This window comes from Alosa sapidissima, chromosome 8 (genome assembly GCF_018492685.1).
Source record: "Alosa sapidissima isolate fAloSap1 chromosome 8, fAloSap1.pri, whole genome shotgun sequence".
NCBI lineage: Eukaryota > Metazoa > Chordata > Actinopteri > Clupeiformes > Clupeidae > Alosa > Alosa sapidissima.
This window is the reverse complement of record NC_055964.1, coordinates 23,838,008-23,862,679: the sequence shown is the minus strand read 5'-3', so window position 1 is coordinate 23,862,679 and position 24,672 is coordinate 23,838,008. Positions and strand designations below refer to the sequence as shown.

General features: G+C 39.7%; 1 protein-coding gene across 1 annotated transcript; it reads left to right on the top strand.

Annotated features, from left to right (window-relative positions):
• The first annotated feature begins 11,091 nt into the window (after nt 1-11,091).
• On the top strand, nt 11,092-24,282 carry gda (guanine deaminase). Its single transcript, XM_042099870.1, has 14 exons — nt 11,092-11,746; nt 12,060-12,148; nt 12,683-12,854; nt 13,206-13,293; nt 13,781-13,886; nt 14,837-14,864; nt 15,182-15,289; nt 15,524-15,631; nt 18,266-18,363; nt 19,732-19,799; nt 20,232-20,378; nt 21,386-21,504; nt 22,035-22,062; nt 23,377-24,282. The coding sequence occupies exons 1-14, from the start codon at nt 11,618-11,620 to the stop codon at nt 23,448-23,450; spliced, it is 1,362 nt and encodes a 453-aa protein (XP_041955804.1). The 5' UTR covers nt 11,092-11,617; the 3' UTR covers nt 23,451-24,282.
• The last annotated feature ends 390 nt before the right edge of the window (nt 24,283-24,672 follow it).

Sequence of the window (24,672 nt, the reverse complement as noted above, 5' to 3'; positions counted from 1 at the left end):
AAAGGGCCCTTGGTGTGTAAGCAGTTTAAAAAAAGTGCAAATGCAGTTGTTTACTCAATCATAAAGAAAATACACATTCCCACATTCCCCTGGCTTTTTTATGCGATTCAGAAACATTGCTAACGTGTTCATCTGGGTTCACCCAGGCTATTGTTATGCTGTATTTCCAAATAGAGCTGTTGCTTTGTAAAGTAGTGTTTTGCTTGATATCTAAGCTACAGATATAGATAATAAGGTATCATTTTGCGAATTGCTAAGATACCATATCCTTAGAAAAAACAAACTAAAAAAAAAAAGGGGACTACCTACTTCTCTAAAGTTTCGAAATGTGCATGCGTCATTTTGCACATATCATAGTTTTTCTAAGTGGTCTCCACCTTTTAACCACATTGCACATGTGCTTCTTGACCTGTGATTCATTTGCCACTGAAGTCATGAGGATTGTCAGTGGTGTAAGAAATAACATGCACATGTATTCATGGCACGCCTCTTTCAAAACAGAAACATAGTAGTTAGTAAACAAAACATTACTGATCACAAAAATGCTCTCTTTGAGCAGACACAATTGCAGTCCTCCAGTCTACTATCAGGATGATCTAGTAGATCACTTCAACTTAAAAACTGACAAGCATCATGGATGACATTGCTTCCTTACCTTACAATTTAAGACAGTCACCGGCAAACAGAAAGCACCATGGAAGCATAATCCCACAGTTAAACACCAAAAAAGACAATGCAGGAAGACAACAGAGAAAACACAAACTTCAGATCCACTATCAAAATTACTAAGATACGCTCCGTACAATTTGTGAAGCTAGACAGGTCGTCCTCTCCAATAACATCAGCAAAAACATAAACAATGCTCATGTCCTATTTTCCACTGTTGAGAAACTAACCATCCCCCCTTTACAAATGTCTGAGGTTTTCTCAACTTCCAAATGCAATTAATTTCCATATTTTTTTTGTGTAAAATTAACACAGGAGAAACACTGCTCTCAGGCTGATGAAACACTGGGCAAGTCTTTTCTGGCGCCGACCATGGGCAGTATTACCGGAAGAAATGTTGTATTGGGCATACAGTGAATGCGTCTGGTGTTTTCTTGAAGACTTCTTTATTGTTCTGTTTGGTTTTAACAATTAGTCAACAGCAAAATACAACAAAACAACAACAACCTATAATAATATTAATATTATTATTATTATTTGTATTGTTAATAATAATAATAATAATAATAATAATAATAATAACAATAGTATAGTAGTGGTAGTAAACTAGATGTACCGCAGAGCGGTACAAAATATGACCGCCGCCCAGTCCAGCACATTTTCTCCACAAAAATAAATCACGCTGAAAGGCCTATATGATTCTAACTGTCTCACTAAATTGCATTATCCACACTCAATTCTCACTGGTATCTGCTAGACAACAAGTACCAAAACATGATTAGTTCATAGATTTCACATGTAAAATTAATTTTATACAACCCCACCCCCATCTTGCCTGTTCATAATTCTGAGAAATTCTTGTGTGCATGTGTGCGTGTACATGTTTATGTTTATGTGTGTCTGCGTGCGTGCTTGTGTGTGTGCCTGCGTATGTGCCTGTGTTTGTGCATGTGCATGCATGCGTACATATGTCTACTGTGTGAGTATGTGTCATACGTATGATTACTGTGAATGTATGTGTGTGCGTGTGTATCTGTTTATGCACATGTGTGCACATGGAATGGATTAACATGACCCCTGGAGGCAAACATACGGAAAAAATTGGTCATCCTAGGCCCTACAGTTCTCAAGATATTCACAGAGAACTGTGTCTGCCCTACCCTCCTTTCGGGGGGTCCAGTCCAGCGGGGGGGGGGGGGGGGGCTACAGATCAAAACGAAGAATGACGGTTCCATGCTATCCATGTGGGGGTACATGCCCACCAAGTTTTGTGTACCCCGGTCTTTCAGTGTCCCGGGAATCCTTGTTGGTGTACGTCACTAAATGTACACATAAATTATTTTATTGTAAGGCCACCCATGAACGAAAGTACACAAAACTTGGCATGCATTTGGAGGGTGTCATAATGATCCTACACTTTTAATTTCGTGCAGTTTTGACCTTGTCAGCCAGAGATATTGTGATGAAAACACCTAATTTTTTGCTTTTTAATTTTTAACTAGGTGGCGCTATACATGAAATAAGTGGTAATGGGATGGGTTGACATGCCCCCTTAAGACCAACATACATAAAAAAGGTGGACCTCCTAGGCCCTACGGTTCTCGAGATATTCACAGAAAACTGTCTCCGGCCACCTACAGGCCAGTTGGTGTATAGTAACATAAATTAATTTATTGTGTGGCCCCCCATGAACGGAATTCCACAAAACTTGGCGTGCATACAGAGGGTGTCATAATGATCCTACACTTCCAATTTCGTGCAGTTTTCACTATGTTAGGTCACAGATACCTTCAATTACAACACCTCATTTTTACTTTTTTGTGTTTAACTAGGTGGCGCTATACATGAAATGAGTGGTTATGGAATGGGTTGACATGGCCCCTTAAGATCAACATACAAAAAAAAAAAGGTCCTCCTAAACCCTACGGTTTTCGAGATATTCACAGAAAACTGTGTCTGCCCTACCCTCCTTTCGGGGGGTCCAGTCCAGCGGGGGGGCTACAGATCAAAACGAAAAACGATGGTTCCATGCTATCCATGTGGGGTTACATGCCCACCAAGTTACGTGTACCCCGGTCTTTCAGTGTCCCGGGAATCATTGACGGAAATTTGGGCATGCAAAAAAGAAAAAAAAAAAAAAAATCTGACTAAACCTATATGACCGCCGCTTCGCTGCGCGGCGGTCATAATAACCCCCCCTTCTTAGGGAGTATAGCTTCTTTAATTTGACCGTTAGTTATCCCATTCTTCTGCTTTCCGTTTGACCCATCTTTCATCATAAGCTGATTCTCCAGTTTCCTTTGCCATGAGACATTCTGTTTTACAATAAAACCTTACATAGGTTTTGAATCTCTATATCTAGTTGGTCAATTGACACCAATCTGAAAATAAAATATTTTCCCAGCAGATTAATTATGTTTTAAAGAGCATGGCCATGTTCAAATATATTACTCATCAGTACTGTAAACAGCTCTAACGGGAGTTCGACACATGTACAGCTAACCACTTTTTAATGTTTATCCAAAATAAGGCAACTGGGGAACAATACCAAAACAAATGCTACACTGTTTCTACCTCCTCTTGGCAGAATCGGCAATTTGAGGTTGGGGCTATTCCCCAAATATTTGATAAATACAAGCATTGTTTTGTATACATGTGTAAAGACTTCCATGGTATTGGTACAATCTGTGGTCTGCACACTAAAAAGGATCCAAAACTATTTGCCATCTTCTAATCAAATTAGTTGATTATAATATTGCCGTGTACACACTACTCCATAAGTTTGTCTTAACTGTGTATATGACATAATGTTTCCTTTTATGTCTTTCACAAATATAATCCCTCTATCAAACATTTGTTCCCAAAACATTGGAATTCCATCCAGCAGAATGTTACAATTTAACCACAGTAGTTCTTATAAAATGTTTTCTGGTGGGTGGAATTGGAATTGCGACCAACTTTGTAAAGCTTCTGTCAGAAAACGAGATTTTGGGAGGTGCTGTGGTCATTTGCTCATATTCTTTGGAAAATAGAAGCACTGTTTATAAAGGGAGGTAGACAGTGAAACCCTGGCAAAAACAGTACAGAGTCTCAATTCCTCATGTAGCTTGGACATTCTACCCACACATTTCTTCTGTTTTTTCTGTTTCTGTTTTTTATGAATTGGCTGCCAACATGCTACGAATTATAAGTGGATCACTACAGTCTGCCACTTTTCCTAAGTCCTTAAAAACAGCTGTTGTAAAGCCATTACTCAAAAGGAAAACCCTGAATATCTCCTATAACTATAGGCCCATATCTAACTTACCATTCATTGGCAAAATCCAAAAATATTTTTAATCAAGTAACTACCATTTTAACATCTAATTGCTGTTTAGATCACTTCCAGTCTGGTTTCTGTGCTAATCATAGCACGGAAACAGCTCTTATCAAGGTCTTAAACAACATACATTTAAACACTGATGTAGGGAAAACATCAGTACTGATACTATTGGACCTTAGTGCAGCTTTCGATACTGTTGACCACAACATTTTATTTGTTAGAACATTGGGTTGGGTTCTCTGGTACAGTCATCAAGTGGCTAGTCACATTTAGAGGAGCTTCTTTGTTGCCATTACCGACTGTACCTTCACCCATACACCCGTAACCTGCGATGCCCAGGGATCGATTCTGGGGCTGCTTTTATTCAATCTTTATATGCTCCTACTCAGACGCATTATAAAGAACAAACAGATCTACCTTGCATTATCGCCTAATGATTATGGTCCCTTTGACTCTCTGTCAATGCATTGATCAAGTTAATGAATGGATGTCCCTAAACTTTCTTCAGCTCAACAAGGATAAAACTGAACTACCAAAGGCCTCAAAGCAAGGGATACTGTCAAAAATCTTGGTGTCATTATTGACTGTGATCTTAACTTCAATAGCCACATGAAGGCAATAACTAAATCAGCTTTCTACCATCTGAAAAAAAAAAAACAAGCTCAGACACAACATTATTTAAAAAAACCTATTCATGCCTTCATCTCCAGTAGTCGACTATTTCAATGGCCTGTTCACTGGCTTTCCCAAGAAGACAATTAAGCAGCTTGAAGTGGTACAAAATGCTGCTGCAAGGGTTCTGACCAAAACCAGTAGAACAGATCACATTACCCCTATACTTAAATCCCGGCACTTGCTCCCCGTTATGTATAGAATTGATTTTAAAGTTCTGCTACTTTTTATAAATCTCTAAATAATGGTTTGGGACCAAAATACTTACTGGACATGCTACATGTCACATGATCACAGGAGAGGCACTTGTTAAATAAACTCCTGGTCTGAATAAAACGTGGTGACACAGCTTTTAGCAACAGGGCAGTCCTACTCTGGTATGAGCTCCATACTAAAATAAAATATGAACAACCATCTGCAGTTAAATGCAACAAAGACCAAGGAGATGGTGGTGGATTTCAGGAGATCTAAGCCACCTATGCTGCCAGTCTCCATTGAAGGGGTCAATGTAGAGGTGGTCACCACATGTAAGTATCTGGGGATACACATGGACAAAAAACTGGACTGGTCAGCCAACACAGATGTACTGTATCAGAAAGGGTCGACTTTACTTCCTGAGGAGGCTGCAGTCATTCAATGTCTGCAGTAAGCTCCTCTGTTTTTCCAGTCTGTCATGGCCAGTGTCCTCTTTTATGCTGTGGTGTGCTGGGGAGGCAGCATTAAAGGAATTATCACAGTGAGTAAAAAAAAACATAGTCCAGTCCATACAACTTCATTTCAATTTCGAAAGAAATACTAGACTATGTTTTTTTTTTTTTTTTTAAAAACGGCAATGAAATTGTGAATTTCCAGAGCGTGTTACTCCACACTCGGCAATCGACTCCTACGGACTTTCCCCTAAAGACGCCAGCTGCAGCAGCAACATTTCCGGAAAGGTACTGGCTTGATGAAATTCATTCTGGACTCTCTATCCGACCACATAAATACTTCGGTTTGGCTTTAGGGACCCTCTACTCACTACCACGTAAGTGTAATGTTGTATGGAACTGTAGAAGAGGTATAAAAATAGCGTTTTGTAGCGGCGAAATTACTTGCCCTGGTCACTTCCAGGCTAACGAGTTTTGACTAAAAACGCCGTAAAATCGAACTTTCTCAAAACACATCCGAATGACATGATTTTGATGTCAACTCAATGTATGTACTCCCAATCATTCGTAAATTGATCTAAAGTGCATTTTACTCCGGATAATTCCTTTAAGAAGAGGGACGCTGGGCGACTGAACAGGCTGGTAAAGAAAGCTGGCTTTGTTGTTGGCATTGGGATGGAGTCACTCACAACAACTCATCACCACCAAAGTCATGAGGATTGTCAGTGGTGTAAGAAGTAACATGCAGAGTGATGTGCAGTATCCCTCTATGGTCGGCCAAGCTCTCCATGTGTGGGCGTGAGGACCAAATCTCCGGGTTTCCTCCTTAACAACTTGGCACCTGATGTTTGTTTGACTTCTGTCATTTTTCACTCCATTAGCCAACAGTTGCCTATAAGCTCTCAATCACTATGCATGCACTATCATATGATGGTAGTCTACAGACGCAAGCAATGAGGTCATTCAGCTATTTCAGTCTAAATGCCCAGCCAGGAATACCCTTTCTTGTGATCCTGAGAGGAACTCAGCCAGAGGAAGTGGGATTACCAAAGCAAAATGAATGGAGGAAATGCATGTTTCTGTTGGAATCACTAAATGTATGGAGGTTACCCCTATATACTACACCCTTATCCCCCCCTCTTGATCAGAATTGTACTGTTGTACCAATCTGCCAACAGCGAATACAAATTTCTGGATTAGGGCAAATGATTAAAATAGTTCCATGATAAAGGCCAAAATTCCCTTTATGGAAATTCCCCCATAGAAAGAAAAGTGCTATTCGGTGATAAGTAGTTGTGCAATGCTATTTGGGAATCTTTCTGCACTGTAATCTTTTGAAACTTGGTTTGCATCCAATTTCTTTTTCACTAGTTCGCCCATTAGATTGCTTAGACTGAGTGCGGAGAATATGTTATTTCAAATATGTTATTTCAAAGTAATTGTGCTAGGTGGCATGTACTAGGCATTCAGATGCACTTAATATTGCAACATCCATGTTGAGGGAAGATAACTTTGATGTTCAAGACTTCAAGATGAAGTCTTAAAATGAAACATGCTAATTATGGTGTGCCAGTATTCAGAAACATTTATTAAGATCAAAAGCTTGTATCATGACAGCACTTTCTGCATGCTCAATATTTAACGCACTCATGGTTGGAACAAAGCACGGTTTATCTCAACGCATAAAATAAGATACAACTCTGCACCAAATTGTACTGGTCTATAAGCATAATCCTCTTTAAGAAAACTTGTGTGAAAACTTTTGTCAACACTGTTAGCTGCGTGATTATCTCAGTGTTTGTGCAAAGGCTCATGGGAACACAATGAAACGGTGACACCAAGGCATCCTCTGAGTTAATTTGCCATACTGGTTCAGTACGTAGGTGCTTCACATTGATCTCACATGATTCTGTTGGATAAATTCATTGCTGTGGCAAAATGTCAGTTCAATGTAATATCATTGTGTTTGAAAGAATAACACGAGTTTGCTTAATTTCATGTTTTAGGGTTTAATAACTGTGACGAACCCTCTTTTAATTTTTCCTCCAGTATATATGCTAACCTTACGTGATTCAATTAGAAAAATGGATTACTCAATTGGAATGACTATTTGAACATAATATGGTTGTGTTTCGTTCAAAACTAGACTGTTTTAAGTAAGTGTAACATAATATGGTTTGATAAATTGGACACCCCTGACTTTTTCTTTTTTACAGTGTGCTTTGCTAATTACCACACACCCTGGGCGCAAGGTTTAGTACAGGGGTTCTCAAAGTTTTGATTGGTGAGGGCCAATTCAGGAACCCAACATTGAACTGAGGGCCGCCAAAGGGGCGGGGGGAGAAAAAGAAAAAAAAAACCTGGAAAAAAAATTGTAAACATTTTAATGACCAGGTTGCATCTCTACAGTTTTTATTTATTGCATTAAACACATTTTAATTCATAACTGAGGCTAAACCTGGCAAAACTTAAGAAAAATGTCAATGCACACACAATCCCTGGGGTTCTCTACCCCGAACAGACAAATTTGGGATATAACAGTTCAGGTTGCAGTCCATTTCAAGTACAAACTTATTTAGAACAAACAGTCTCAGTGTGCCTTGCTTCTTATCAGCATAGGCCTTATTCAGGGCCAATTCGAGCTACCAAAGCACCACAGGAAAACCTGACGGCCACGAAACACCACTAAACGGAGATTCATTCTTTTCAAAGCACACAGTACAGTTGTACAGTTTTTTTTACAGATGTTTTCAGATGTTATCGCGGGCCGCCAGAAATGTTTTTGCGGGCCGCCATTGGCCCCCGGGCCACACTTTGAGAACCTATGGTTTAGTAGAAGAGGAGCGCATGGCAAAAAAGTATCTTATATTCCTACATGCTATGTTGCGTAATTTGTAATACTTTTTATCATTGTTAAAATTAATAAATGCTGGCCTTGTTAAGTTTTTTTTTTTTTTTTTGTGGATAACACTTAATTTTATGGCCACCCAGTGAGGGCATCTCACCACTGGTCTCTTTTTTACAAGTGACTCACTTTCACTTCCCATAACTAGTTATGGCAAGGGGAAGTACAAGTGAGTCACTTAAAGTGATGGTTTGGAGTGAATTTCACCCTATGTCATTTGCACGATGACGACACACCCCTAGAAGCATTTTTCCCTAGACTGATAGCGCTAACTCGACCAAGGGAAAAAAGCTTCTGGAGGTGTGTTTGGCTCGCGGTCATCGTACAAATGACCCTAGGATGAAATTCACTCCGAACCATCACTTTTAAAAACTATGTTTGTTTAGCATGTAGTGGTGCATTTTACAAGACGAGGGCTGTGAAATCCCCCTCCACTCCATACAGCTCAGCTTTGTTTCTTACTGTTAAAGAGTTTTTTAGAGCTTCCCAATTTATCAAGCCATATTACATTACAATTACATGAAACAGTCTAGTTTTGAATTAAACACATCCTTATTGTGTTCAAATAGTCATTCCGATTGAGTAATCCACTCTTTCTAATTGAATCAAGTAAGGTAGGCATATCTACTGGGGGGGAAATAACTTGTGCTTTTTGTTCGAACACAATGTTATTACGTTAAACTGACATATTTTGCTACAGCAATGAATTCATCCAACAGAGTCATGTCAGATCAATGTGAAGCACCTAAGTACTGAACAAGTAAGGCAAATGAACACATGGGATGGTGTCACCATTTCATTGTGTTCCTATGAGCCTTTGCAAAAACACTGATATTCATGCAGCTAACAGTGTTGCCAAACGTTTTCACATGAGTTTCTTAAAGAGAGTATTGAATTTGGAGCCGAATTGTATCTTATGTTATACTTTGAGATGAACCATGCTTTGTTCCCACTGAATGTGTTAGGTATCGAGCATGCACAAACTGTGGTGGTTTCATCACAGCTGGTTTCAACATCAAAGAATGTTTCTTAATACTGTCACAACACATTTAAACCGACCCAACCGACCCTTTAACGCAAGTCGGTTCAACCGGACGGTCGTTGGTTGGCCTACCGAGTTAATAGATTCGGTCACCGGTTCGCGCACGGGGGGGGGGGGGGGGGTTATATATATCGCGTGTTACTTCCCCCGCCATAGTCGCTCCAAGACATGTAGCCTCGAGCTACAAATGTCCTGCTCTCCATGTCTCTGAAATTAGCTGACATAGGCCTACACTCATATTGACCGACACTAGACTCACGCACTGCAGTGGCTACGGCTACATCGGTCTTGTTCAGTAGCCAGCTGTGCGCGGTCTCCTCGTGAGCCAACCTACCAATATTCACTTCTAACATTTAACTTAGGCCTAACTACCAAGTCAAGTCAAGTCAGTTTTATTTGTATAGCGCATTTAAGACCAAGATAACACTAGTAGCCTATGTGATATAGCATAATACTTACCCCTTTGTAATGTAGCCTATGAATTTCCATGAACAATTCTAAGATGCACGAAACATAAAGGCTTTTGGGATCAGTTGATAACTCAACTTACCGAGAACCTAGACACCTGTTTGATTACATAGAGACATGCACGATTACGGTCTCGTGCAGTAGCCTGGTTCCACGGTCTCCTATTGACGACAGCCTACCTAACAAACATTTCACTTCACATAACTACCAAGAAAACATGATTGTTTATTCAAAAAAAGGTTTAAAAAAGCTTTAATAGGCAGGCTTAATCATCATGCTAAAATTGCCAACATGTGAAGGCCTAGCCAGAGCCGCTAACTGTTTGACTTGTGTACTTAGGAGGAGGCAGCCACGGTTACGAAGCCCGGAGAACCTAGCAAACTGTTTGACTCATTTGGCAGCTATGGTTACGAGGCCCAGAGCTGTACAGGCTCATCATAGTTTGACTGATTATACTACCACTCCAGTAGAGGCTCTAATGCGCGATAAGACGAAAGAGTAGCAGAAGACGAGAACACTTGAGCACAGCCAATCAAGCCAGTGTTTCGCTGAAAACGATTGACGTTAGGAACACTGAGTCGGTTTATTGACGTTTGGCACTCGATTCTCCCGGCTCAGTGACACGAACCGGGTTAATTAACCGACACATCGTCAACACTAATTCAAACTCTATCTACCTTTTACATTGATGTTGCAAAGTAGGCTACATCTGAATGCCTACTTTCCATGCCACCTGTATTTTGTAAACAGATAATTCATGTGCAACCGATGTACATGATAAAATCAAGTAATTCAGTTATTTGTCACTTTATAAATAAAATTGATTGTATAAGTGTATTATTTTGTCTACCTTTTACATTGATGTTGCAAAGTAGGCTACATCTGAATGCCTACTTTCCATGCCACCTGTATAACACAATGACGTTATAAATACTTCATAAACTTAACTTAATCAATTTCACTGAAATTACTTGATCAAATTGGGTTATCACAGCATGAATCAATTTTGTAAACAGACATGTAATTCATGTGCAACCGATGTACATGATAAAATCAAGTAATTCAGTTATTTGTCACTTTATAAATAAAATTGATTGTATAAGTGTATTATTTTCTGCAAGTGGATGTTGCTTGTCCCAAATGACACTAAAACCAAATGTTTATCATCAATCTGTAGATGTACTAGCGTTTGCTATGTGTAGGCTACACAATGGACTCACTATTGCATCTTTCTCATGACTAGGGTGGGGTGTGAATGTGTGTGTGCGTGGGGAGGGGGGGGGGTTGGGCTACGCCTCAGTACAGCGCAGAGTCTCACGATATACAAAAAATAAATAAAAAATATTCCTGCAATGACGCCTCCAGGGCTCCAACTCATTTTCTTTACGGTGCAAAACAAGAATACAGGAATACTTTTGAAAACACTTAACTCGTTGAACTTGGAGCCTATTATTCTACTCAAACCAAACAACTCTGAAAAGTAGGCTGTAGCACTGAACTGGCATATAGCCTATCACAGAAAAAAAAACATCGCGTGAAGATCACAATCAGCTCCAGAAGCACAACTCTGAATTTGGTGAAGGCTTATATTTTCTCTGGCTTTTTCTCTCAGCAGTAAGCAGGCTAGCCAAGTTTTCGAGGACGGCGTAATATCTCTCTGGTAGCGCCTGCTGTAGTCAACGAGCGTCTCCATGACGAACCATGATGTGAAGCTCGCCAATTCTCTCCTGGGACACATTACCACTTCTCAAATCCCGTTAGAATCAGCAGGTGCAGTCTGTGTTTATGCGCGGTAATAATTGCGTAATCCACACCGCCCACCGGAAGAGTCATAAGACCGTCAGGTATAAAGTCGGCAACTCACTGCGCATAGAAAAGTGTATCACTTTACAGTTATGGAGCCATCTAAGGAAACCACCGTGTGCGTTGCGCAAGTCTTCAGAGGAACATTTGTGCACTCAACCCTCGAAAATCCTCTTGAAGTACTGGATAATACTGTTTTAGGAGTGGACAAGAAGGGAAAGGTTTGTAATTTCGAGAAAATATGTTTGAAACAATGGCACATGCTTTTATTCACTCATCGAATATTCTCAGAGCTTTAACAACATAACGATTTGGATGTCACAAATTAAATATAATTTTGTGAGATAATATATCATTCTGGCACACTTAAAGGAAAGCGGTCTGTTAACCATTAGACTAAAACTGAAACAATGCATGTGACTTAAATCTGTTTACACTTAATAATACAAATAAGTCCGTTTTTCACTATATGTAGCACTTTTTCAGTTGAACTTGAAGTCTTAACTACTACGCATTGTTTTCCCTTTCTATCAGATTGTCTTCATTGAAAAGGGTGGAGATGTGAAAAGCCTTTCAGACAAATGGGGATTTCTAGACAAAGATGTTAGACAGCTGGATCCGCAGTGAGTCCAATTGTTCTTCTAACGTGTTTTCTGGTAGAAGATGTCATGTTTGATATCTTATTTATTTCATACGAGAAACTCACAGATGGATAAGAGGATGCATGTATTGAGTACACAGTAGCCTATGCTTAGTCACGGAGGCCTAGATCTGCTCAAGACGCTTCTGCTGCAGTGCTGCATAAACTAAGCTGCATGAGTAATAAAAATTTCGCTGAAGAATGCTACTGCGTGAGAACATAGCTATAGCAAGCACAGATCGGAATAAAAAAGACCCCCCTATCCGCAGATCAGGTGGAGCGGGGGACACAGGTGGAGCTGGGGAGGAGGAAGGATCAATTTAGCGCTGCCGTGAGCCTCAGACCGGTGACATAGAACCGCGGATATATAAAATACCCCGGCAATAGAAACGAGAGACTGATTGGTTAACGTCACGACCAATTAGCAGCGTCACTCAGAGTTTCCCTGTATGATCTAATAAGTCATTTCTTGTAATATCACTGCCTGATGATTTATTGTGACCATTTCTTTGGATAGTGAGTTCATCATGCCAGGACTGGTGGATTCACACATCCATGCATCACAGTACAGCTACTCAGGCACTGCTCTGGACCTGCCTCTTCTGCAGTGGCTCAATACATACACATTCCCTGTGGAGTCCCAGTATAAAGACCTGAAGTTTGCAGACAAGGTCTACAACAAAGTTGTGGTAGGTTATATAGGGGGTGACGGCAGAAACTGTGTTGGCTTCTTTTAGATTGACTGTGTAGTTTATAGATGCAGCATGTTCTTTTTTTTTTTTAATGTCAAGCCTGAACATTGACTTTCCAATGGCATTTGTTCAGAATCTAGTAGTCAATAGTATCAGTAGTCCTTCATTCTTGGAACAGTGTCAGTATGGATGATGCAATGTGAACTTCCACCCTCATAAATCTACTTCCAAATGAACTGGCCTTAAAGGTTATAGTTGCTCTTTGTTCTAGCCTTTTTGGGTTGCTTGCATACATTTCTTTCTTTCGGTTATTGCTATTTACATTTGTTTTGTGTATTTGGTTTCTAGAGAAGAACTCTCAGAAATGGTACCACAACAGCCTGCTACTTTGCCACCATACACACCGATGCATCTCTACTGCTTGGTGAAATTGCAAGTGAGTTATAGAAGGGAGTCCATGCAATGCATGGACATGATGTGTTAAAGCATACAGCCGCACCCACACTCAATCACCCAAACACTTGTGCAGTTACAATGTGTTCTTACACACACACACACACACACACACACACACACACACACTTGTGCTTAAATCAAATGTGTTGGTCAGAACCAACTGTAGAGCTTTAATTAGTGATCTGGTAAAAATGTTCTCAACTCTCACACCAGTCCTATTCCAGTCCATCCGGTCACCAAGTCTGTACACTGATGACATGCATTCATCAGGCCTTAAAGTTCTCAGGTTCCGTGACAGAATGAGGGCATGGGCTGGGCTGTGTGTGTGGTAATATACCATTTTCACAACAGGCTAAAAATTGACTGATGACTTGAATAAGAATTGGCAGCTTCAGTAACATTACTGAGTCTCTCTTTCTCTCTCTCTCTCTTTCTCTCTCTGTGTGTGTGTGTGTGTGTGTTCTAAGATAAACTTGGGCAGAGAGCACTGGTTGGCAAGGTGTGTATGGACCGTAACGATGCTGTTAATGACTACAAGGAGAAAACAGAGGAGTCCAGTGGGGAGACCAAACGGTAATTAATTCAGAGAGAACTGCCCAAGTTTATTTTAAAATGTTACTCAAAGGCATTTGTTGTTGTGAATTTTACAGTTAAAGTCAATCAGTGATCAAATGCAGTTAAAGCAGTCTAAAGAATCTGTCTATCTTCTTAAACGTTGCTATAGTAATTGGACCTCTGGCTCTGATAGCACATTATGTTTTTCCTGTCTTCAGACTCACTTGCAGACTCAGAGTGACAGGCTAAACCAGAAAAGCACACTTCAACCCTGTCTCTTTGGTGCTTGGTTGTTTTTTTTAGCAGTATATAGGTCAAGGACGATACCATTAAATCGTGGTACTGATTCAACACGCAGGACGCCTAAATGACTCTAAGTGGTGTCTTAGCCTACATGATGTTCAAAATGTAATAAGAAATATGTATTCAATGCAATTACATATTCATATTCTGATGTAGTCATGAAAATATAATCGTTTTATTACGATCCAAGTCACAGTCATAGTTAATTAACAGTAAACACAGTTATGTTTTCACCCCTGTCTGTTTATTGGTTGGTTATTTGTTTTGTTTGTTAGTAGGATTACGGAACAACTATTGGTCAAATGTTCATGACTTTTTTTTTAATTGCTAGAAACATGTGACATGGGCCAAAGACAAACCCATTACATTTTGGCACAGATCCCACACGTGGGGCAGCCGTGGCCTACTGGTTAGCACTCGTTCAGCACACACTGTGCCGGTATTAGTGTGTGCTGAACGTATCTTTACTTTTATTTTGACATCAATTGACTTTTTGTAGTCCTCATGTATGCATGGATCAGGAGGTGCTTAATACTGGCAAGAACACCATAAATGCTGTAACGTCTCCTCAATAATCTACAAAATCTGTTGGAAAATATTCCTTGGTGAAGGTAGTAATTACTAAAGTGAACTGTATGCTATATGATAATCTTTTTTTTTTTCAGTTTCATCCAGAAGCTCATGGAAAAGAAGGTAAAGTCCAAGATTATAATCATCTGCATTAAAATGAATAGATGTGTAGGCTGCCTTAAATAGCCTAACATAGGCTTAAATTTGGCATGAAGTAGGAGCATATTTTTATTGTCAAAGTGACCTACTAATGAGAAATGCAGAACATTAAACCACATATTGGAATATTGGACATAATGCAGAACATTAAACCACATAATATTGGAATATTGGACATAATGCTCTATTCCACTTTCTCTCAGTGCTTGAGAATCAATGTATGGAAGAATGAGGTACATTTTGTTCGGCACGGACACACATAATTGTTTTTTTTTTTACAGTATCCCCATGTTAGACCTATTGTGACCCCTCGCTTTGCCATATCCTGCACTTCTGGTCTTCTTCGTGAATTGGGGGACATCGCTAAGAACAACGACCTTCACATCCAGGTGAGGGGCAGATTGTCCCAGACTCTCACATATACCATTCCAAGCCCAAGAGAATGAAGTGCATCTAAGCCTGTATCATCAATGAAAGAAAAAGACAGCAACTAGTCACAGTCAAATGTCTTGTACTCTTTCTGTTGCTATTACAAATGTAATATTATATTAATATATTGTATTAATTGTAACATGGACCAGGAAGATATATGCACATTTACTGAAATAAGCTGCTCTTCACAGAGCCACATCAGTGAGAACAAGGAGGAGTGTGAGATGGTGAAGAAGCTGTTCCCAGATATGAAGTCCTACACTGATGTTTACCTAAAACACAACCTTCTCACTGATAAGGTAGGCTTGGGGAGCGGAGGTATGGTCCACTCTTTCCTTCTCGAAAGATTTCTCGTTCGAAATCGTTTATTACGCCACGTCTCGCAATTAGACGGCCTAACTGTCACAGTGTGTCAGCGCTCAGTCCCAGCTTTAAGACTTTTAGGCCCTCATGTACAAAGACATTTTTCTGACATTATTTGCACCTTAAAACATGGCATTCTATGTACAAACAGACCGCATGCACATGGATGAAAGCATGCATATGCATTTATGGAAAGGTCAAGGGAAAAGTGCGGGAGGACTGTTAATAGCAATTGATTAAGTATTCCGGCATATGTATGGAAACAGCACATTTGTTTTGTGGTGAAAAATTTCCGGCATTTAAAAGTAGCCGTATCCAAATTGCAGTTAAATGTGTCAATAACAGAAACTTTTAGATAGAACAGAATCAGTTTTCAGAGCACCAGCTTTCTTCATTATACTTCATGTCAAAAGCAATCTTCCTTTTTTGTTAGCCTTTGTAATGTATTACTTGATTAGTTGATTAGTTGATGTTAGCCACTTCCCAACCTGCTATGTGCACAAGAGTATTTTTTCAAAGTGGAGTAGAACTACTGCTCTGCATTATGTCGCTGTTTGTTGATATCTTATTACCATGTATTATATTATTATAACAGAAGATACCATTACATTCCACGGAATATGCAGCAAGGCACAGAGTTTCTGTTTTACATTGTTCTGTTTACACACTGTTTACACAGATATTTCTGTGGACATAAGATCAGGGCCTCAGTGTCACCTGAAACCTACGTCTCATTCATTGCTCTGTAAACTGACCTTAATGATTACAGGGTATGTGTGTAGGTGGCTTTAGTGGATCATATTCTATTGAAGCCGATACAATGTGGGTATAAACTATAAAGGCTCAATGTAGTGGGCAAAGCATGGTCATTTTATCCTAGATCCAAAATAGAGCACAACTCAGACCTAGTGAAACTGAATTTTTGCTGTTAAAAGATTTCTGTTGGTTTAACATGACCATAGTGCATTAAGTCCAAGGTTTGAAGTCTGCTGGTGATGTCAGTGTAACTACCTTATGCTTGGTTTGTTGTTCTAGGTTGTGAGGCATGTGAGCTAGCCCGACTGCAGGTTTACTCTAGCCCCTTTCCAGATCATATGTTTACTTTAGTACAGGTTGATCATTTATACACCTCTTTGGACTTGGAGCGTTGACCATTTTGTGAGAAGTGAAATCATAGCTGAGTTTTTTAACACTTTTCACACTAGTCAATGACTTATTACAGCTGATACTCAGCCGATGTGAAAAAGCTGATGTGATTGTTGCTTTGTTGTTGTTGTTGTTGTTGTTGTTGTTGTTAAAGGGGATGCATCCCCTCTATTGAAATCTGGTGGCTTCTTCTTCTTCTTTTTACTTTTTGTGTGCGCTATTCAGCCCGAACTGCTTAACGTACAAACTTGGTTGAAACACCGTTCCGTAGATCTTCCAAGGCTTTTCCGTCCTATCTGTTTTTCATTTTTGAGAAGTTTATACTTTTTGAGATATTTGTAATTAAAAGTGTATTTTTCTCCCATAGACTTGAATGGAGGCCTTTGATGTCATAATAGAGCCAGCTGCGCTCGTTAAGTAGTTTTCAGAGCAGTTCCCAGGCTTATCAGAACACTGGCACAGGTGTCACCTGTGAGGGATGTCTGTCTCAGCTTCTAAGCATACAATCTGGCTCTCCCTGAATTACACATCCTGTTGAAGTGTTTCCTGTGTGTCAAAAGTCCCAGCCATATCTCATGCATTCAGCATTGTAGCTCCAGAATAGCTTGACGTACATGCTTCAAACTTGGTACGAGTGTTTGTATGGACTCAAAGATTAAGTGAGTTGATGTTGGAGGTTGAAGGTCAAATGTCAAGTTTAAAAACACCTTGAGTGTGATATGTCAAGAACGCCTTGTCACACAAGATTCAATTTGGTTACCTTTGCAGGTATCACAATTACCCTACCAACCAGCTAGAAGCAAGCTCAATAGCCCCCCAACACCCCCCCCCCCCCACCCTAGCCAGCAAATTGCATCCCCTTGTGTAATTCCTCGGAATTGCTTTTCTAGTTGTTGCTGTTGTTAAAGAAGAATAAGGATAGCTGAAGATTCAAAATGTCATGACTGCAAGGTTAAGGATAGCTGAAGATTCAAAATGTCATGACTGCAAGGTTGTGAGAGCTCAGTTAGTGACTTAAGTAATCAATAAAGTGGAACATGTAGATCTTTCCTCAGAATGGTGACATTTAATGAAATTAAATGATTTCATCATTCATTCAGTAAAGTAACACGTTTTGCCATGTGAAGGACACTGTATCACACACCTGTTATTCCCACTAGCCGTCCAGGCTATGCACTGTTTAGTATTGTGTGCTTTTAGACAGCTTACTATGTTCAGACCAAAACTCCTTAATGTTCCTTTACAAAGGGTAGATAATTGACTGTCTGTTACTGTAGTTGAGTGTCTGTTAATTTTCTGTTATTGTGAGGGAACGGCCAGTGCATCGGTATTTGTTAGTGATGCCCAAACCCAGTAATTTGCCTTGCCTGTACAGTTCACCACTGATGTTTGTTTGTTTGTTTGTTTGTTTGTTTGTTTTAAAGACTGTGATGGCTCACGGCTGCTACCTGTCCGATGCAGAGCTTCAGGTGTTCCATGGCACTGGAGCCTCCATCTCCCACTGTCCCAACAGCAACATCTCGTGAGTGTCGTCTTTCTCAATCGCTTCTCTCTCTTTTGCCATGGTGGTCCATCGCTTTGTCTTAATCATAATAACATTTAACGTGTCCCAACAGCAACATCTCGTGAGTGTCGTCTTTCTCAATCGCTTCTCTCTCTTTTGCCATGGTGGTCCATCGCTTTGTCTTAATCATAATAACATTTAACGTGTCCCAACAGCAACATCTCGTGAGTGTCGTCTTTCTCAATCGCTTCTCTCTCTTTTGCCATGGTGGTCCATCGCTTTGTCTTAATCATAATAACACTGAACGTGTCCCAACAGCAACATCTCGTGAGTGTCCTCTTTCTCAATCGCTTCTCTCTCTTTTGCCATGGTGGTGCATCGCTTTGTCTTAATCATAATAACACTGAACGTGTCCCAACAGCAACATCTCGCGAGTGTCCTCTTTCTCAATCGCTTCTCTCTCTTTTGCCATGGTGGTGCATTGCTTTGTCTTAATCATAATAACACTGAACGTGTCCCAACAGCAACATCTCGCGAGTGTCCTCTTTCTCAATCGCTTCTCTCTCTTTTGCCATGGTGGTGCATCGCTTTGTCTTAATCATAATAACACTGAACGTGTCCCAACAGCAACATCTCGCGAGTGTCCTCTTTCTCAATCGCTTCTCTCTCTTTTGCCATGGTGGTGCATCGCTTTGTCTTAATCATAATAACACTGAACGTGTCCCAACAGCAACATCTCGCGAGTGTCCTCTTTCTCAATCGCTTCTCTCTCTTTTGCCATGGTGGTCCATCGCTTTGTCTTAATCATAATAACATTTAACGTGTCCCAACAGCAACATCTCGCGAGTGTCCTCTTTCTCAATCGCTTCTCTCTCTTTTGCCATGGTGGTGCATCGCTTTGTCTTAATCATAATAACACTGAACGTGTCCCAACAGCAACATCTCGCGAGTGTCCTCTTTCTCAATCGCTTCTCTCTCTTTTGCCATGGTGGTCCATCGCTTTGTCTTAATCATAATAACATTTAACGTGTCCCAACAGCAACATCTCGTGAGTGTCGTCTTTCTCAATCGCTTCTCTCTCTTTTGCCATGGTGGTGCATCGCTTTGTCTTAATCATAATAACACTGAACGTGTCCCAACAGCAACATCTCGCGAGTGTCCTCTTTCTCAATCGCTTCTCTCTCTTTTGCCATGGTGGTGCATCGCTTTGTCTTAATCATAATAACATTTAACGTGTCCCAACAGCAACATCTCGCGAGTGTCCTCTTTCTCAATCGCTTCTCTCTCTTTTGCCATGGTGGTGCATCGCTTTGTCTTAATCATAATAACATTGAACGTGTCTTGAGTTAAGCTTTTGTTTTCTTTCTTTGTCTTTCTGTCTCATAGGCTCTGCAGTGGTATGCTGGATGTTCGCAATGCTCTTAACCATAAAGTAAAAGTCGGACTGGGCACAGGTAGAGTTTTGTAAAGATTTTTGTAAAATTTTTTGTAAAAAGTTCTGTAAAATTTCAAGTTCTCTATTTTGGCAATGGATTTGTGTTTTAATACTTAATATGAATGCATCTAAATGAAATAGGATCGTAACGATTATGTTTACCTGTTGTAATACTACTCAAGTTGTGTATAAACTAATGTATTACCTTTGTTCTACCATGTGCAATCTTGGTTGAAGACTTACTTGATTAACCATTGTTCAACATTTATGGAAATTAAAGATACTCGTATCCCTGCCTGTCCTACCATTCAGGGGAAGTCCCATAGTCAAAACCAAGCACACTGCCAAACATTCAAATTGGAAGGGGCTATTTCAGCAACATCATCACCGTTTTTATAGCCCAGTGATTATAATTCAAATAAGCAGAACATACATATTTAAATCTGTACAGATGTGGGTGGGGGCTACTCACCGTCTATTCTTAATGCTATTCGGAGAACTCTGATGACATCCAAAGCTCTCACCATCCAAAATCCCAGCCACCAGACCTTGACCTTCGAGGAGGTCTTCAGACTGGCCACGCTAGGAGGAAGCCAAGGTAAGGCAGCTACAGTATTCGGACACTGTTTTTCTCTTTATTCATCATGATGATTTGTGGAAATAAAACAGAAAGCACAGTGGTGTGATCTACAGATGAATTCTCAGTGGTTAGTCTCATTGGTCTCAGTAAACTGGTACAGCAAGATTAGTGTTTCTTGTTAGAGGGTGTGGTTAATGACTATAGTATAAGCATACACCATGGTGTTATGTCTGTTTATTCTGCAACTGAGAAGAGAAACCTTCAGGTGCTCCTGTAAGTGTGCATTGATCCTTTTGTATTGCACTCATGACCTCAAAAACACTCTGTCCGGACTGTCTAAAAATCAGTTGACTGAAGATATTTGTAGCGATCTTGCCCATATGGAAAAGCTCTGTTAAGGGCATTGCAGTCGCAGCTTTCATGGGCAATGCTTGCAAATCTGTTTGAGATGATAAGTTGTCAGCGTGCTCAACCCTAAAACATTTTAGTCTGAACTGTTTGTTTTAGTTTTGTGCTCTTTGGTGTCAAGGGAAAACAGTCAAAAGAAAAAAGGACAGAAGAAAAGTCTCCACTCCAAGGCACTCCTTCAATTAAAGTGTCCTAAATGGACAGCTTAAAAATGCCCACATGTAGTGGCATGCGTTCCTTGTTCAGGGTATAATACTACTTGCAGATCGCTAACAGACGATTGATCTGTGGAAAAGAGCTTGCATAATACTGAAATGAAATGATGGCCTAAACTGCAAGCAGGGCTATTTTACAGACCTTTTCTACATGAGTATCTGCAGTTGCTGTTAAACATAATGTTGTTAGCTGTACGTTAGCAGCACTGTAGCAAGCTACCCTGTTTGAAAACTCCATAGATTTTCCAATTGATTTCACCAGCGGAGTCATTTGAGTGATGGCTTAGCCATTAAGTGAGTTAACTTTGGTGCGATTATGTTTTCCGTCCACAAATGTCCTCAAGTCAAGGAGTAAGAGAGACAAGGACCTCACAGTCTGACCTTTTCTCTTTTTGTCTCCAGCCCTGTCACTGGACTCTGAGACGGGTAACTTTGAGGTGGGAAAGGACTTTGACGCCCTGTTGGTGAATGTATGTGTGCCTGAGGGGCCAATGGACATCTGTGGTCCAGAGCCTACTAAGGTAAGATCCTGATAATACCTCAGGTGTTCAATTTCAGTTGACTTTTTGACCAAAACCAGACCAAGTGTCTGTGAGTGTCATCATAGACAGGACCTGAGTCCCTATATTACCCTACTTGCGTTTGAGGTGAAAAAAGCGTGTTTATTTATCTTCCACACTTAGAACTCCCAAGCTGTTCAACCTGTCATCCATCATTGCTCTCAAGTATGACTTAATGAGTTTAAGTGCAGAGATGCTTCTTACATGTAGGGTTAGGTATCGTTTGAGTTTGATCCGATACGTGCTAAACTGGTGACAACCAGTGCTTTGATTTTAAAACAAAATGACCAAACCAATTTAAACATGTTACATGTTACAACCTAGGCTACATATTTTGGTGTTTCTGCAACTACAGGCCCTTATATGTCTCTGTACTGAAATTTACATACATGTGCTTACAAACCAACTTTCAACATTTGACATGAAATCAGTGCTTTGTTTGTTTTTGTTGTATTTGTGAGTAATGTTTGCAATCTTTGTGATTTCAAAAGGTCCTTCTGGAGAAGTTCCTGAATTTAGGTGAGTATATTTATTATTATTAAACCTCCCACCTGCCCTATAAGGGCTCTGTGCACTAGCTTACTTAAAGTTAGCAAACCAGTTTCCTGTTAGTTGACATGGCTGTCAACAAGCACCTGAAGATGAGTGCTTTAGTTATACCAAAACGTAAGAAATACAATGTACACGAGTCTTAATGTCTGTGGGCAGCTCTAAAGGACACTGCTGTGCCACTCTGTTCAGTCGTTATTATAGTTCACTATTTTAGCTTCCACTTTTTCCTAAAAAGGCCAGCCTACATGCAGAGGCTGCACAAAATAAGAAGAGATGGATTTTCAGTGAGCACACATGTACTCCTCTTCAGGTGCTTGTTGACAGCGATGGCAATGAACAGGAAACTGGTTTGCCGACCTCAAGTCAGCTAGTGCCCAGATATACTAACTCTCCAGTCATATCTGTGCACCTCACATTGTGCGGCTGATAATCTGGGGTGGTGGTGTTGCTACAGTGGAATGATGCCACTCCCATGATAAATGGTGGTGGTGATGTGGCTGTGTGTACGTGTATAATGTACATATGAATGCATGTGTATTTGGACATATGTACTTACGTACATATGTAGGTATACAATATATTTTATGTACTGTATATATGTATTTTGTTAGGAAATATGTTTTGTGCTTCCAAGTGGACAACTTTGATCATATTATTTATATAGGTATAAATTGTTTTAATTCACGTTTAATTTAACAAAAGGAAACAGGTACTTTTTAGATGTAGGATTTAATGATAGGGGGTGGGAGTAAATAGGTGTTTCACTTCTTCCTACTCACTTTCAAATGTGTTTAAAAATAGATCATTTTATTTATTTATTTTTCTGCCAATTGATGGCACATATGTTTCCATCTGGCACATTTGAAATAAATTCAAATCAAATCAAATCAAATCAAACTGTTAATTAAGCAATATGACACGAGTGGGAATGTGCAACGATATTGCCACGGCTGTAATTCGGCCGTAGGTACGTAGATATGGCCTTTGCATCAGAAGCTGACACTTTTTATAAATGAATGGAATGTTGGTGTAGTTTTAACCGTTACAATGTATCATTCGCGAAGTGATTACTAGCAGCAGAGAATGTCTAATAAGTAGACAGGCTCTGCTAGCAGTAAAAAGTCCAATCAAAAATGAATAAATAGCTCTACCGGACCTAACTGTTGTATAATGAATGATCTGCTCTTTGTGCTCCTTTTGAGGTCTCCTTGACCACTTATTATTATCTCTCTTTGTCCTTTTGTTAATGCTAAAACTAAGTGTTTTTTTTAACACTGACAGGTGACGATCGCAACATTTGTGAAGTGTATGTGGCTGGCAGGAGGGTTGTTCCATTTGCAGACAAAGCTTCATAATAATGGAGCTGCACTTTATCTGTCTTCGGAAGTGGCCAAAAGAAGAACTTAGCTGTGTATGTTTTGTTACATCAAACAGGAAATCAATTACAGGAAATATTTTGAAAATGTTCAGAGTGATGCCAGTAATGATCTTGTAACACTCCAAGCGGTGACTGTAAAGGTACTTTATGTACTATGTATATGTACTTTGAGTGGTTCATATTAAAGAAACATTACCTTCAGCTGTTAACATTATTAATGTGAAGGGAAGCATGCCGTAACGAAACCATATTAATGGCCTCCATGTGTTAACCTCATAACTGAAGATATTTTGCAACATCAATCTATAAACCTTGGCTAATAGTTGGGAAATTCGGGAAAGTAGTTGTAAGTTTAAAGTATGTTGGGAAATAGTTAAGAAAGTACGGTACTGCAATATCTGAATAGAGACAAACGAGCTGGACATCTCCAGTTCCCTAGTCAGGTTGATGCTCACCCTTTATCTTTTGTATACTCAGGTTGATTTAAAATTATCATAAATTATTTCATGCAGATATGGTGCACATGTTTTAAATAACATGTCACATTTTCAGAAATTGTGCTTTTTGCTGTATCGTTATAATGCAATATTGTTCTATGTGGCATTCTTATTTTTTTATGTGTTTTGTTTCCTTGTGTTTAATATTTTAATTAATTGCTTTATAAATAATAGCTTTAAAATACATCTTTTTTATTTGATATGACTAAAAAATGGAAAACCAAATAGGCTAATACTACTTCAAGCTGTTTTACTGTGTCAGTGTTGGGACAATGCACCAGTACCTTTCAATTAAACCGAAGTGTAAACTCATTTTATTGTTGTTTTTGTTTTTGCGATGCTGTATAAACAAAGAGGAACTCACATCAACAACTGTCCGCAAGATGCCTGTCACCTGTGAAGGAAATAATAGAAAAGCACTTCCTGGCTCCTTATGTAGACTATATAGAGTAGTAGACTATTTAATTTTATTAATGATGTTTCAGGCCTTCAGATAAAAAAAAATAAAAGAATACAAAATTAATCTTAAGAAGGCCATGGGGCTGAAACAAAAAGATAATGTAGTCTACATAAAGAGCCAGAGTGGGTGACACTTATTGCGAGATAATGAATGTGACTGCACATTATAAAACCAGTCTGCCAATCCCCCAGCATGTGGACCCCTTTCTCAGTGTTTATTTCTGACCCAATTCTCCACGCTTG

Bases quoted from the DNA above. Each gene is read 5' to 3' on its own strand.
- gda (XM_042099870.1), top strand. From the start codon at position 11,618: ATGGAGCCATCTAAGGAAACCACCGTGTGCGTTGCGCAAGTCTTCAGA. The intron at 11,747-12,059 runs GTTTGTAATTTC...CCTTTCTATCAG, and splicing joins GAGTGGACAAGAAGGGAAAG to ATTGTCTTCATTGAAAAGGG. The intron at 14,865-15,181 runs GTAAAGTCCAAG...TTTTTTTTACAG, and splicing joins AGAAGCTCATGGAAAAGAAG to TATCCCCATGTTAGACCTAT.